This window comes from Chiloscyllium plagiosum, chromosome 23 (genome assembly GCF_004010195.1).
Source record: "Chiloscyllium plagiosum isolate BGI_BamShark_2017 chromosome 23, ASM401019v2, whole genome shotgun sequence".
NCBI lineage: Eukaryota > Metazoa > Chordata > Chondrichthyes > Orectolobiformes > Hemiscylliidae > Chiloscyllium > Chiloscyllium plagiosum.
Genome location: NC_057732.1, coordinates 14,003,772 through 14,019,837, shown reverse-complemented (window position 1 = coordinate 14,019,837; position 16,066 = coordinate 14,003,772). Strand labels below are relative to the sequence as shown.

The following is a 16,066-nucleotide window of genomic DNA, read 5'->3' as shown; positions in this document are numbered from 1 at the left end:
ACCCCAGCCCCACCCCCCTCCCATTTATCTCTCCACCCCCGAGGCTCCCAGCCTCATTCCTGATGAAGGGCTTTTGCCAGAAATGTCAATTTTCCTGCTTCTCGGATGCTGTGCTTTTCCAGCACCACACTCTTGACTCTAATCTCCAGCATCTGCAATACTCACTTTTGCCTATGTTTTAACATAAGGCTGGTTGCTCTGAAATGATCTAGCTTATCACTTTTCTCCTTATTGAACAGAGGTTTTACATTGACAGTGTTCTTAAGGTACTAAAGGTAATAATTGTGGTCCAACCTCTCCTATTTCCTCTAATTTGTCTCAGCATTAAGATTCTACCAATATGTGCTGCACTTTCCAGTTTGTGTTCCAACAATATTTCCAATGGTGCTGGCTTATCTATTGTTATTCAATTCGATTGTTCCATCCCTTCCCCTTGTACCCCATCATTCTCATGAAATACTGGACAGACCTGTGCAAACTGAGGCAGTGTATCCATTACACTGTTCCTTATTCGCCACAAGGAGATTTTCTTTTTCATCACAATTGACCAGTTGTTCAACTATTCTTTTGTATTCCCTGTGTTTATAAAAGTCTTCAGTACTTCTTGATACCTGTCTCAGTCTTTGTGATCATTTTTATCTTCCATTATGATAGCTTTGAAACTTTGCCTGCTTTATTTTGAATTATTTGCTGTGGATTTTTCATTCAGATGGCATTTTTTATTTTCACAACTCCTTTAAAAAGCAATATCCTTTGCTGCACCACAGTTTTGTAGTGTGGATATATACACCATCAGAGCCCAATACATCATCTCATTCAATGTTTCTCATATCTGTACCTGATCTGCCTGCATAGCTGTTTGTTCTAATTTATGTTCTCCTTTCTCATTGAATATAGCCTTCTTTCAGCACATTATTTTTTATATTTGTTTCCTTTCCTTGTTTAATTTTTGTAAAATAAGACTAATTATATATTTATTTCCCCACACATTCTCAACCCTTACTTTATCCAATAATGATAATTTATTGTCTGGAATTAAGTCAAGTATTACTTGATGGACAATATGACAAACTAAAAAATAATCCTGAACGCAGTGTACAAAACCTTCTACTTTTATCACTTATATCACTCCTTACCTCGTTTACCATTGCAGCATGAAAGTCATCCATTATTAAAGTTTATATTGCAAACATCCAACCATAACATTTTAAGTATGCAACATGCAATCAAAGCAACAAATTTGAATTATAAGCAAAGATGCCTAAGCATTTGGAGTCAGATTGGTTGGGCATGTGGGCTGCTCATGACCTTAGGCTTGCAGGCTGGACTCATTTGGCCCAGACCCAAAGTGGAGTCTCAGCACATTCAAGGATGAATTGTTTCGGATGATATATTGGTGCAGAAGTTACTGTGCATGCAGTGAATGTCTGCTGGAACTATGTAGTGCAGGCAGGTCACATTGCAAATCAGCATGCAATTGTGATTTGAAACCAGTGCTGCAATTTTTAAACTGCCAGTTAATGCCCTTCCTTAACTTACACAGCAGAACATGCTTTAAGCAGTTGAATGGATCCCCTGCTGCCATTATTTAAAAGGGTCACCAACTACCTGCATGTTAATTGCTGGTTGATTCCTTCAGGCAGTTATTATCCTTTTTTAAAGCATTTGGCACTTTCTATAGTATTTTCCAGTTACAAAAGTTTACAGGGAGTGGTATCAGCTGCTGGAGGAGTTTATGCTGATGTCTATCCATCTTCAGTATGGACAGTGACTTAGGCAATCACACTTTCATGGAATATGACTTTTATTGTATTGCGCTGGAATGTCAGCAGTGGTCTGTTGGTGGTATGCCAATGTCTGAACAGCAACACTTCAGGATCAGGTCCTGCTCTGGAGAATAACAAATGCTGGTACTTCCAGCAGCACTGCTCAAATGAAGCTGCTGGTTTTGGGTGGGACATTAAACAAAGGCCGCATTTTCCTGTTCAGATGAATATAAATTAACCTGTGATATTATTTTAAGGAGTTGAGATGTTATCACTCAATCAATTTAACTAAAGACAGATAATCTTATCATATCATCACAAATCATTATCATGGGATTATTTCTCGAAATTTGCTGAGCTCAAATTAATTACCGTCTTTCCAATTTACAATAGTAACTACAGCAATTACACTTCTAAAAGCACGTCATTGGTAGTAAAATACTTCGAGACATCAGTGATTGTGAAAATTACTTGATGAATAAAAGTCTTTCTTCCTTTCTTTTTTGTCCTGGGCCTCATTTGTTGAGTTCACCAGCATTGTCGTAAGTGGGTACTCCTTGTCCTCAAGCATCCAGCTGTAAATCTGCTTCATGTTGCCAAGTGATCAGGAAAGGTGGACTGCAGTAGGATGGACACATCATGGCAGCTGCCTGCCAATCTCTAGAATTAACGTCTTTTTTGTGGTTGTGCATCGACAGAGTGGAAGTCCTTACAGTTGTTGAGAAATCCTGGGTGTTCTGGGGCTGCCTTAATTGCCACCTGTGGGAAGCCAGTTAGAACAACAAATCTGAGGGTTAGCCCATTCCAACTGACATCATTACAGGCAAAAATGTCACCTAATTGCCAGCCGTGACAATCAAACCATCACTTGCTTGTCATAGAACTTTGTAGGTCACTGACTGCAGGATCCTCCGAGTGGCTCCACAGAGCCCTGGAAAGATCCTGAGACAAGAGTTTGAGGGCAGTGAAGGGTTTGACAGCCATGGTAAAGCTTGGTTACCAGGTTCACTTGATAATGGGTCTTGTTCCACAAGACTGCACATGATCTGGCATAAGATCCTGAGACATGAATATTCCAACATTTTGAGAATGTTTATCTTATGCCATGACTCTGTGTGCAACAGGGATGGCACACCTGAGTTGCATCTTTCTTCAGATCACTTTGCTCCTGTGGAGCTATTGTGATGAGCACTGTCTGTGCTACTGGTGCCTTCAAACTCTTCAAAGTTGTAAAAGTTCTCACTCATTATAAGAACAAAGTCTTTCTCAGAATCAGGCAGGAAAGCAGCTGTGACATTGCAGTACTTATTGACATTTCCCGTCATGCCTTCAGTCTTATCAATTGGTGTAGTGTCCTCACCCTCGTGTTCTAGGAAAACTCAAGTCCAATTCAATATTCTCCAATAGTCCCACACTTTGTCTTTCCTCCTCACTGACTATCATTCTGTCTGCTCGGTCACAATGCATAAGTAAAAACCACCACATAATAAACATTCTAAAGTAAATCTGTAATTCAAAGCTAACAAACATAAGTAATCTAACCACCTGTATACTTTTATTCATTCTCTTAGTTCCTATCTCCTTAAGTCATAGTCTGTCCTAGTGCTTGCATACACTGCTGTCCCAATGGTTGTAGCAGGATTGTTGGAAAGTTACTGATTTTCACCGGAGTACACCTCCAATTGACTACATGCCCACCTGTGTGCCCTATCATCATGTTATAGATGGAAACTGTGTGGGTCGATTGACTGACAAGCGTTAGTAAGGATCATTTCCCCTTCCCGCACCTCACTCTAGTTCCAAACTTCCAGCTCAGCACTGTCCCCATGACTTGTCCTACCTGCCTATCTTTTTTTCCACCTATCCACTCCACCCTCCTCCCTGACCTATCACCTTCATCCCCTCCCCCACTCACCTATTATACTCTATGCTACTTTCTCCCCACCCCCACCCTCCTCTAGCTTATCTCTCCACGCTTCAGGCTCTCTGCCTTTATTCCTGATGAAAGGCTTTTGCCCAAAATGTCGATTTTACTGCTCCACGGATGTTGCTTGAACTGCTGTGCTCTTCCAGCACCACTAATCCAGAATCTGGTTTCCAGCATCTGCAGTCATTGTTTTTACCAAGCGTTAGTAAGGAAACCAGCGAAGTGGCAGAGGTGGGAAGGTGAATTCCTTTTTCCTGACAGGACACAGGATCCAATTCCATGGAGCCACTGACACCCTCTCACAGGGTGATGCCATAGCAGGCTTACTCAGCGCCATCTCACAGTGCAATCATGTTGGCAGCAGTCCCAGTCTCATCATAAGAGCACTCACACTTAGACTGGCTGCTGTTGTATTGAAATGGAATGGACATCAGAATTCACATGCTACATCATGGTTGGATAGAGAGGCATGTAAATGGAGTTGGGTACCATGTAATGGAAAAGATCAGTTCTATGCTCTGGGCAAAATTCCTCCTTGCTATTGTTCCTTGATATTGACAACAAATTTTAGGACAAACTTCTCATCACACCAAGCGTTCTGCTTCATGCTTTTCCATCAACATTCTTCTATAGACTGTTTCATTGAAGTCCTCATCTGGGATGCACTTCACAGTGTAATAAAGACACTGTACACGATCAGCATTACCTCCAAGCTGCATACATACACAACTATGCAACAGTCATGAATAGGCACGCCATAGCCCTGTGCAATAAACAGGCACATATTACAAAAGAAATTAAAAGGAGCATTGATCATATATTTTCTAACTCTTCTTTTTTCTGAATATGTGCCTTTTCTCTTCTATATAATCTGTCCCCGCATTTTGGAACTGGCAGTTCATGCTTCGAAAGGTTTATATTTTGATTGTAAATAATAGCATAGCAGCCAATGAACTGCTGCTAGATTCACATGGCCCCTTTAATAGGTGTGGCAAGGTCACTCTCTAATGTTCACAATGTATACGCACTCAAGGAATGCTGAAATCGTGAACAGTGAGCTGCTTTGCAGCACTGCAAGGGTTAAGAGGGTACATCAGTATAAGCTACAACAAAAGTTGTATCCTCAAGCAGCCAGTTGAAAAGCAGACTTCATACGAAAAGCCCAGCTGCTGTGTATTAAAAATCTAACCTGTTGCACCTATTTAGGAAGAAAATATCTCCTTTTGTTCAGACTGGGGATGTTCAGCTCGCGAGAATCTTAAAACTGTGATCTCACCTGGTCTTTGCACGAATACCATGTGTGAGCTTTCCTTTCAGGATTAATGTGCGTGCATTGCTGCCATTTCTTTGTAGCATTCAAATAAATAGATCATGCATGCAAATGAATGTGTATGTGATACTCCATCATTCTTGATTGACGGTGCTGAAGGGCATGCAAAAGGCAGCACCGTACACAAAGTAGCTCTTAAAGGGGCAGAGACACTTTAAATAAGTTTTATTTTTCTAATTAAAGTTAGTCTGAGTGCCTATTATGGACCAGCAGTTCATGTTAGATAGATGCTTGAAAACATCTGTGTAATGATACAATTTGCTGGTGGAGATATTTCCTTAAAATAAGGTATGCCATTCCTTCATTGAAGCAATGAAGTAGTAATAATACTGCTGGGCTTGCAACCAGTGACCTACACTATTGCTGTGCAGATATGAGTTCAAATCCAACTGAGGTAGCTGTTGGAATTTGATTTGGAGATGCCGGTGGTGGACTGGGCTGTACAAAGTTAAAAATCACACAACGCCAGGTTTTAGTCCAAGATTGTAAGACACAGAATTTATAGGAAAAACTGAATTCAGTGCTATAAATTCTGTGTCTTACAATCTTATATTCCACAACCACCTGATGAAGGAGCAGTCCTCCAAAAGCTAGTGCTTCCAATTAAACCTGTTGGACAATAACCGAGCATTGTGTGGATTTGAATGCAATTACTAGAAAATAAATCTGAGATTTTAAACTCTCAACAAGATAACCATATCACAGCTTGTTCTGGCAACCCAATCAATGTCTTTTAGTGAGGTAAATCCCTCAGCTGTAGCTGGTTTGGCGTACAAGTGACTCGAGATTCACAATGTGTTTGACGATAACTGCTGTCAAAAGTAATTAGTGAGAGAATACTATAAAAAATACCTTATCGTGGTATAGTGTAGAGAAAGGCATGTAAATATTGTATGGGGCACTGTAGGGTACGTTTGTTAAATTATGTTGATGTTAGGTGTAAGACTTTGGTTAGTACATGTGCTCTTTAGAGTTTTTTGCCCTGGTACATGGAATTTGTCAGTATGTTACCTTGCTCAAGGCCTTAGTTGGTATGCTGTGTTGGTATTAAGTGCCAGTGCATGCCAATCCCTTAGTATAAATTATTGATTGGTATCATGCCTGTAATATACTGCAGGGATTGTGTCTTAAATAACAAATGATCCTATCTCCCTTTCACTCGTTTTTCACAAGTATAGAACTGCAGCAGTAACAGATGAGTTATGAAGAATGGTCAGCTCATGTTAACTCCATTTCTGTCCACAACTGCTGTCTTACTGCAGAGAATTTCCAGTCCTTCTGTTTTATTTCAGATTTCCAACATCTTCAGTATAGAATTCTGAATAAAATCTAAGCATTGTGCCTCATGGTGTGTCAAAAGGCTGACAAAGGTCTGTGGGAGAAGGGCAGTGTACCGAGGCACAGTGAAAAGTTTTGTCTTCCGAGCAATACAGGCAGATCACAGAATTAAGTAGCATTGATAAGTAAATAATAGGTAAACAGCGGCAAAAACAAAAACACAGGTACAGGCGAATGTTAAAAGTTTGTGAGTTCATTCAGTATTCTAACAACATTAGGGTAGAAACTGTTTCAAAACTGGCTGGTGCATATATTCAGGCTTCTGTACCTTCTCTCCAATGGTAGAGGTTGAAGAAAAACATGGCCAAGGTGGGATGGATCTTTGAGAATGCTGGCAGCCTTTCCTTGACAGTGGGCCTGGTATGTCTCTCCTGAATGGAGAATCTCTTTTTAAGTCCGTTTCCCATCAATATCAAATAAATGGACCTGCCCCTTTGTGGCTAGGTAAACCCTTTTCTATGATGATGGGCTAATGGTATTTTCACTGAATGGTTAACCCAGATAATGTTCTGCGGACCTGGGTTCAAATCCTGCCATTGCAGATGGTGGAATTTGAGTTCAATTTTTAAAAACCTGGAAGTAAGAGTCTAATAGTGACCATGAATCCATTGTTGATTGTCAGAAAGAGGACATTTGAGTCACTAATGTCCTTTAGGGAAGGAAACTGCCATCCTTACCTGATCTGGCCAACACGTGACTCCAGACCCACAGCAGTGTGGTTGAACTTAACTGGCTCTGGGCGTTTAGGGATGAGCAATGAAGGCTGGCCTCGCCAAAGACACTCTCATCCTGTGAAGGAACAAAAAAAAACTTAAACTGAGCCAGTTTTACAACACTCTCCCAATCTTAATATCATGCCATACTCAAACTGCTCATTAGGAAAATATATTTAATTTACTGTCAGGTGCAACTTCAACATCATGATGTAACCCACACACATGATGATCCACACACATTGCAAAAAGGTTTTCTCTGCTTTACTTTTCAAGCTATGCACTGTTCATTTTTGACCCTCCTGCTTTGCACAATCGGGACACTTACGTGCAGCATTTTATCCATGCGCTTGCAAACTTTTCAGCTCATGGCCCAAAATTTGAGTGCACGCACTGATGAAGCTGTTTCAAAACTTAGCTGTCTCTGAACTTCTGTAGGGTAAATTATTCAACACACATACAGCTTTGGAAAGATTTTAAAGGGGGTTGATGTAAGAAATGCCCTTATGTCGCAAGCAAAAAACTGGGAGTCAGCTGCATCTCCAAAACACAGAGGAGATTTTACTGTAAGCTTTGGCCCAGAAGATCATCAAGCACAACACGAACAAATAGCAACAGTAAGATGTATTTATACCGCACAAGCAGCCTCAGCGAGCTGGAAAGAAAATTAGATCCCTGAGGTAAGGAAGGAAAAATTAGGAGGGTGACTAGAAGTTTGTTCAAACAGATCCATTTTCTGAAGGTAGAGGTGATCACAGAGTAGGTTTATCCTGAAAAATGTTTTAAAATCTGATAAGAGAGAAAATGCATCAAATATTTCTGAAAAGTATTTTTTTATAGCAATTTATATGCACTTACTTCTCCATCATGGTTTTACCTGGCTTACATATGCTGAAACTAAGTGTTTTATTACTTAACTGCTATTTATGCATCTTCTGACAAGTTTTCGTGTACTTAGTGGATAGATTTTAAAACCTTCTGACGTCATCGGTTTTCTTCGGAGGGAGTGCTGTGTTGACATCTTTCGGATAAGTTATTAACTGTATATTCTGCCTGACCTGTTATGGAATAGTAAAGGTCTACTTGGTGCAATTTCTGAGGTGCCATTCCTTGAAATGATTTGCTAACTCCAGCAAGTATTATTTATTGCTTAGAAATATGTGGTAGAGATTTCCCTCCTTGAAGGTAAACAAGCGAGGTGGTGAGAAAGGAAAATATTTGGGGGAGTTGGCCCTGGTAAGATACTCACCTCCTTCTTGCCACCTTAACAATTAAGTACTGAGCAACAAGATCTATGGGGGAAAAGATCTTGAACCATGACTAATTAAGGCCCTAAAGCGGTCAATTAATGGCCACATAATATTACATTAGATTCCCTATAGTATGGAAACAGGCCCTTTGTCCCAACAAGACCATACCAACCCTCTGGAAAGTAACCCCCACCCTTACCCTGCATATACCCCTGACTTGGCAACTTAGCATGGCCAATTCACCTGACCTGCATATCTTTGGATTGTTGGAGGAAACTGGAGCCCCAGAGAAAACCCACACAGACACGGGGAGAACGTGCAAACTCCATACAGGCAGTCACTTGAGGCAGGAATCAAACCAGGGTCTCTGCTGCTGTGAGGCAGCAGTGCTAACCACTGAGCCACCATGCCACTACACTTTCGCGTTCCACTCCTCCAGTGTCCTGCCTCACTCAGGTGAGAAAGGTGGAAACCAGGACAACCAGTTTGGGGGCTGGGTATTGGAGGCACCAATACTAAGGAAGCCATTTCCCTACAAGTTGCCTCCAGTCCCTCTGATCCCTTCTCCCCATATCCCCATTCACTGATCACCACTGAATCCCCTGAAGAGTAGTTAACCTTAACCAGTAGTCCTTGGCACCCAGAAAGTGTCAGCTTTGACTGGCTGGCAGCTTCTGGTGATCCAGAATGCCCGTGTTGAAGCCTGTGATGGGCTGAGAAATTTTCTCGAGCCGACTGGCTCATGATACATCAAGTTATCTTGACATCGCCAACTAACACTCTTGCCACTATACTGAGCCACAAAAATGGAAAGCAATTACCATGAAAATAAATTGTCACTGTTTAAAAATATGGGGTTATCTGTTTAAAAACAAAGTTCAAGATAAAAAGAGTTCTCACCGTGGGATTATGAGTCTTTGGATCTTTCATCCTTAAATGGTGGTGGAGGCAGAATCTTTGAATATATTTAAGAGAAAGTTAGGTAGTCCATTGAGAAGCAATAGGGCGGAAGGTTATTTAGGGTAGTTGGGAATGTGAAGTAATGAGATCAGCCATGACTTTGCTAAATTGCAGAACACGATTGTGGGACCCAATAGCATGTTCTTGCTCCCAATTCATATGTTCATTTCTTCGTACCACACAGAAATATTATAGATTGCCTGCTATTATTAGACATTGTCCATTTATTGATGAAGGGAATTGCATGAGGAATACAAGTATTATCCCATATATGTCACTTACTCCTTTGGCGTTCACATACCGCCATGCAAGTAATGCATACTTGCAAATGAGGTGTATATATATATATATATATATATATATATATATCTGTCAGTGTGTCTGCTGAGCACACCTATTGTCCTGGAAGGTGCTTTTACTCGATAATAGGCTTGAAATTCAATCCTCAGGAGGCTGGAAAATGGGTATTAATCAATTAAATTATAACATCTTTCCATATCCATGCAGGTGCATGGAATAAGCCCTGTGCAGGGAGCTTGATAACTACCTATATGCAGATGATTCTGCAACAATCTCATGTTGTGACATTGCAACAATATTCTTCCTAAAATCCTAAATTGGCTCAGTGTCTTCACTTGGCATCTCCAGGTGCACCTGGGTCTTCAGCAGCTCACAAGGGTCACAAGAAATACAGGACCTTCACTCGGCACCAATTTGGTTGGTTTTGTGTTAGTTGGTAAATTTACATTTGGCTATTTTCTTGGACATGTGCCTCCCTTACAATGTGAATAAACAACCAGAACAGAATTAAAACTATGTTGAAACATTAAACTCCACACAGAAATTGCAGTGAGCTCAGTGATTTGATCAAAAGTTCAATATTTGTTAATCCTACCATCTCCAATATAAACAGACATGTTTGACTGGAAAAGAAAACTCTAGTTATTAAAAGCTTCAATTATTTTGTGGCTGGGTTGTTTGTAGCAATGTCCAGGATGGTCATTCCTTCATTGGGAACATGGCAACAGCTGTTCTACAGCGTTGCACACCTGGTATAAGGTAGGGAGTCAATTGAAATCAATGGGAGAGAAATCTCTTTCCAGACTGGATTTCACACTCCCTCCCTCTTCCTTCACCTCCACCTCTATCAGCAAGCTTTGAAGTCAGGTGCTGAAACTATTACTTTCATTTTTACTCTATTTCTTCTGCAAAAAAAAAGTCTGATGTCCAAGCTCTTTAGAAAATGTTTGATCCAATAAATGTTAGGATGTTTCTATGAATCACTGGAAAGTTACATTTGAAGGAAACACAAGTCGGAGAATCACTGGCAGCATCATGACTCCTTGACCATGAGATGGTTGCTTTTAGATCATCAAACTGCAATTTATTTACATGGCCTAACAGCGGTGCCAGCATTGGGGAACAATTTATAATTTATGCTCTTGTTAAAACTACTATTTATAGCTTAGGCAAATAATCAAACTGGGACGTGGAAAGGAGTGCAGGTTTATAGCTCCTTGAATGTGGAGTTGCAGGTAGATCAGGTTATGAAGAAGGCATTTGGTATGCTTTCCTTTATTGGTCGGAGTATTGAGTACAGGAGTTGGGAGGTCATGTTGCAGCTGTACAGGACATTGGTTAGACCACTTTTGGAATATTGCGTGCAACTCTGGTCTCCTTCCTATCGGAAAGATGTTGTGAAACTTGAAAGGATTCAGAAAAGATTTACAAGGATGTTGACAGGGTTGGAGGATTTGGGAGAGGTTGAATAGACTAGGTCTGTTTTCCCTGGGGCATAGGAGGCTGAGGGGTGACCTTATAGAGGTTTATAAAATCATGAGGGGGATGGATAGGGTAAATAGACAAGGTATTTTCCCTGCAGTGGGGAAGTCCAGAACTAGAGGGCATAGGTTTAGGGTGAGAAGGGAAAGATATAAAATAGTCTTAAGGGGCAACGTCTTCACGCAGAGGGTGGTACGTGCATGGAATGAGCTGCCGGAGGAAGTGGTGGAGGCTGGTGCAATTGCAACATTTAAAAGGCACCTAGATGGGTATATGAATAGGAAGGGTTTGGAGGGATATGGGCTGGGTGCTGGCAGGTGGGACTAGATTGGGTTGGGATAACTGGTTGGCACGGACGGGTTGGACCGAAGGGTCTGTTTCCGTTCTGTACGTCTCTATGACTCTAAGGTGTTGATTTTTCGATATTAAAAAAAGGTCATTGAAATCACGAGTTTGTTACCTCAGGACAAGAGTTTTCTGTGTCAAACATGTGACGAAATGCAAATAGTGCATAAATGCTGGTTACACAAACAACCAATGATGCAATACCGTGCAGATTAATGAATTGAAACCTACAACCCATTGTAAGTGATTAAAGACTTAACAGCAATCTAGGTTTGTTCAATACATCACATCAGTTGTATGACACTTTGATCTTTTATTATAAATTCGGTGTCCTATGATCCTGCCCTACTCACTACTTTACCAACGACCAGCACTCGGAAAGCTTGTACTCCAATAAACCTGTTGGAGTCTAACCAGGTGTGTGATTTATAACTTTGTACATAAAATGAACATCGTGCAGCGGAGGGGGGATTTGAACAACGGGCCTTACAACATAACTCCAACTGTGAGAATAACTTAAAAAGCGTGGTGTAACTCAGGGGAGGACAGACGTTTGTCGTGATGCTCTGCGTGTGATTTCTGTTCTGTGTTGTAAGACTTGGTGGTCTGCACCATTTCTCTGGATGGACCTTAACTGACACCCTGCCTTTTCTTTCCCCTCCCCCCCAGATTTTACAGGTGAACAAAGTAATGTCTGTCCTCTTGTACGGCATGCTTCTCACTTATCTCGGTGGCATCCAGGCTACAACCATGGACAAGAGAGGTTCGTCCGAGGAATCCGTGAGCTCGCTCATCATCAAAATCCTCCAGGCGGACATCCTGAAAGGTCGACTCTCCAAGCAGAGTGAAGAGCTGAAGGGGAAGTACCAGGAGAGCAAACAGAAGGGCGACACCCGGAGGGACACAGACTCCATGGGGAATACAATATCTGACTTCCAGCCAATCGTCTCGGTCAATGATGAGTTACTAAGGCAGAAGAAACGCTACCATTCGCCCAGAGTGCTGCTGAGCGATCGGCCACCTTTGCAGCCGCCCCCTTTGTACTTAATCGAGGATTTTGCGGAGAGACTGGAGGTGGACAACAGAACCGCCAGGAGGAAGCGGTATGCGGAGCGCAGGGGGGGACATCGCGGTGAATACTCTGTGTGTGACAGTGAGAGCCGCTGGGTGACGGACAAAACAGCGGCGATCGACATCCGAGGGAAGCAGGTGACCGTCCTGGGAGAGATTAAAACCGGCAACTCTGCCATCAAACAGTATTTTTACGAGACGCGGTGCAGAGAGGCCAAACCGGTTAAGAATGGCTGCAGGGGCATCGATGACAAACATTGGAATTCACAGTGTAAAACCAGCCAGACCTATGTCAGGGCACTGAGCACAGAGAACAATAAATATGTAGGCTGGAGGTGGATCAGGATAGACACCTCTTGCCTCTGTGCATTATCCAGAAAACTAGGCAAATCGTGATTCCTTACCCCATCCCCTTTTCCTCTTTCTATGTGAATATATAAATTATTACTTTAAATTATATGACTTTGCATGTAGAATATGAATGTTTATATTATAGTATAGTTCACAATTTTTATTTATTAAACAAAACTGTCAACTCGCCAGATTAAAAACAAATGCTTCTTACAACTCGCCAAAACAAGATAGCTAAGTTGTGCCTTGCTTCCAGCATCAGTAAAAGTCCTTGGACCTGTGTTGTGCATTAGTAACGGGTCCAAGTGTTTAACCTTCTCCCCTCCCCCGGTTATCTTCTCGCAGCCACTTGTTGAATTCAGTATTGTTGTCAGTGATTTATAAATGGGATTTGGGAAGGCACGTGTAAAATCCACAAGCGATGGCTGCCAGTCATGAAAGTGTATGTCCATCCTTAAAAGCAGGGTGAATGATATTTGCAGTGAGACTGAGAGAAGGAAGCTGAGATCAGAGGAAATGCTGGTAACACCATCTGTGCAGATAAAGCTCTTCTATACGTTTCACTCAGTCCCCAAGAGCTGTTCTTTCTGGGAAGAAGGTATTTGCAGTATTGGAGAAAAGGTTGCTGTGAGAGTTTTCTTTTTCCCTCGTCCTCTCCTACAGGTACGATTCCTGTAAAATTACTCAGCACAGCAACCCACTTCAAACTGATTTTCTTTTTTTTAAATACTGTTTGCTGTATTCACCAAATTAGACCCTCTTCTTTTTTAAGAAATCCCTTTCAAATTGTAAGACTCTATGAACCGAATTCTTTTTCTTTTATCAATTCCCCTCTACAACAAATTCAGCCAGCTTGTGATTGCCCTCTTTAATAATGCTACTCTGGTGTAAGAAACTGTTCTGTGGTGCTATGATTTGAATGCTTTTTTTCCTTTGCAAAAAAATTCAATACTTGCCGATGAAATGTGAAGCTCATGGTTGTGGAACACAGTAAAGATTTCATACTCTGTGACTTAGAACACTAAAATGGTGATTTCTTTCCCCCCCACTCACATCTGAACAATAATAAACAGGTTTACAGTCCATGTAATTTAAACTTCTGCCAAGCATTCAGTATTTCAGTCTCTCACTCCAAAATCTCTTGACAAAATTGACTGTTCTTCAAACAATAATTATAGCCCGGAGTCTTTTGAGGGAAATGTTACTTTGGTAAACTCCTCCCACAAAAAAAATGTGATCATAAGCTACTATGGGAGGCGTATGTAATCACCCCTCACATTAGGGCAGACTGACTGTCATTGATGAAAGTAAAATGGTGTGTGTGATTTTGGTTAAGATAATAGAATGATTTATCTTTGATCATAGGATATCTCGTTCAAGCACAAACACAGATACCAATGAAAACCTACCTTAACAAATAAATGAATTCTACCTGCCCACTACAGAATGCTTCCTTGATGGTTGACTGCCCATCACTAGCTTTGCCAGGTGAAGCACTGAAAACACCACACTTAAAATGTGGAAGAGTACATCTGTTAGTTTAGCTAATGTGGTTGAACAGTATTCTTCTTCAACGCATAAATTGTCACTAGGCTAATAACTGGAATAAGCAGATAGCTCTATGTGGCTAGGCTAAACAGGCTAAGAGTTTAGAAGAGTCAGAGCTGATTTAATTGAAAGAAACAAGATCCTGAGAGGTCTTGACCAGGAGATTGTTGAAACGATGTTTCATCATGGAAGAATCTGGAACTAGGGGTCATAATTTAAAAATATGACACTTAAGAGAGCTGAGGGAAATGGAATTCTGAGAACTTTGGAATTCCCTTCCTCAAAAGGTAGTGGATACAGAATTTATAAATATTTTTAATGGAGGAATAGATAGATTCTTAATTACCAAGGTGATGAAAGATTATTGGGATATGCAGGAATGTAGAGTTGAGGTTAAATTCAATTAAGCCATGATCTTATTGAATGGCGGAACAAGCTCGTAGAGCTTAATGGTCTCATCTTGTTTCTTGTTTGTATGTTTAAGGCAAAGTAGAGGAATCAAATATTGATGTGGCTATATATTATATCTCAACTAAGTGCTCAATCTTATACTTCAGACATCGCCCTTAAGCAAAATCAATATAAAACATGACCAAATTGAACATAACTTGATGCAGCACACTATTGGCTTGGTTCTTTGATATTCCCTACTGAAGTATTTAGTAACTCAGATCTGGAAGGTTCTACAATTGGCTGATGCTTTGTTTCAAGTTAGTTGTTCTTAAATAAAGATGGAACAAAATCATTAATAACATGGCTACCAGATTTCAGATGTATCAGAGGATGGACAGTCCCAATGAAACATTACCAGAATTGGTGAGTTCCTTTAGGAAATGACTACTAATCTCACATCAAATAGTGTGGATGACAATTTTTGAATAATAGTTACATCCAAAACTTTTTTATACATTCAACATGTCTCTTTTAAACCAGAGTTAACCATCCTTAAGTAAAAACAGAAATTATTGGAAATATTCAGCGGTCTGGCAGCATATTCTGCCAGGCTTACTGAGTGTTTCCAGCATTTACTGTTTTTACTACAGCCATCCGGCATCTGTGGTATTTCACTTTTGAATTAAGCATCTGTCTGTGTTTTCTGTTTATCCCAAGTTCCAGTTAGCCACTACTCAGGATATTGGTACCAGTCTTGGGTCACGTTCAGAAGAAATGTGTCAGCTTTGGTCCTGAGGTTATACTCTTAGCTTGGTGTCCCCAGCTCAAGTATTGAAGCTCCAATCCAGACAGTTGAACATATCATCTGGGTTGAGAACTCAGTGCACTGAGAGAGAATGCTGCTAAATGCAACTATGGTCATGTGACTACACAACAGACACAGATAAGGCTTGCAGTAATTTCAAGGTGGATATAATTCTTAATTTCTTCAGGAGGAATAACCTGAGGGTCTAATGTTAAGTAATTTTTCTATAACGTGAATAGATTTCATACATATAAAAATGGAGAAGTTTGAGTGTACCCCCAGTAAACTATAAAAGAAGCAAAGTTACTCAGTCCATTGAGTGCACCATACTGTAAGGGTTCAGATGCAAGATCTGATTCACTATTTTGGTTTACTTCCTCCCTGACTATTAACCCCATATTTCGGAGCCTGACCAACATTTCAGATTAATGTAAACTTTCGCTCTCATAACTATTTTACTTAAACAAAGGCATAAGTAAAAACATCT

At 40.7% G+C, this 16,066-nt stretch overlaps 2 protein-coding genes across 4 annotated transcripts in view; one reads left to right on the top strand and one right to left on the bottom strand.

The window, feature by feature from the left end:
* ntf3 (neurotrophin 3) overlaps positions 1 to 14,718 on the top strand; it is an 85,754-nt gene extending 71,036 nt beyond the window's left edge. For 2 of the 3 annotated variants that reach the window (XM_043713578.1, XM_043713576.1), the window contains exon 2: positions 12,081 to 14,718. In XM_043713578.1, coding sequence (XP_043569513.1) covers positions 12,102 to 12,878 — 777 coding nt within the window. In that variant the 5' untranslated portion in view covers positions 12,081 to 12,101 and the 3' untranslated portion in view covers positions 12,879 to 14,718. Of the gene's footprint in view, positions 1 to 11,779; positions 11,829 to 12,080 lie in introns of those variants that run through there. The other variant, XM_043713577.1, reaches the window with a different exon arrangement.
* The window catches only part of LOC122561635 (anoctamin-2-like), a 243,713-nt gene continuing 228,787 nt past the window's right edge, over positions 1,141 to 16,066 (bottom strand). Inside the window, exons 28-29 of the mRNA XM_043713575.1 lie at positions 7,039 to 7,150; positions 1,141 to 2,525 (exon numbers count right to left, since the gene is read on the bottom strand). Coding sequence (XP_043569510.1) covers positions 2,515 to 2,525; positions 7,039 to 7,150 — 123 coding nt within the window. The 3' untranslated portion in view covers positions 1,141 to 2,514. The remainder of the gene's footprint in view (positions 2,526 to 7,038; positions 7,151 to 16,066) is intronic.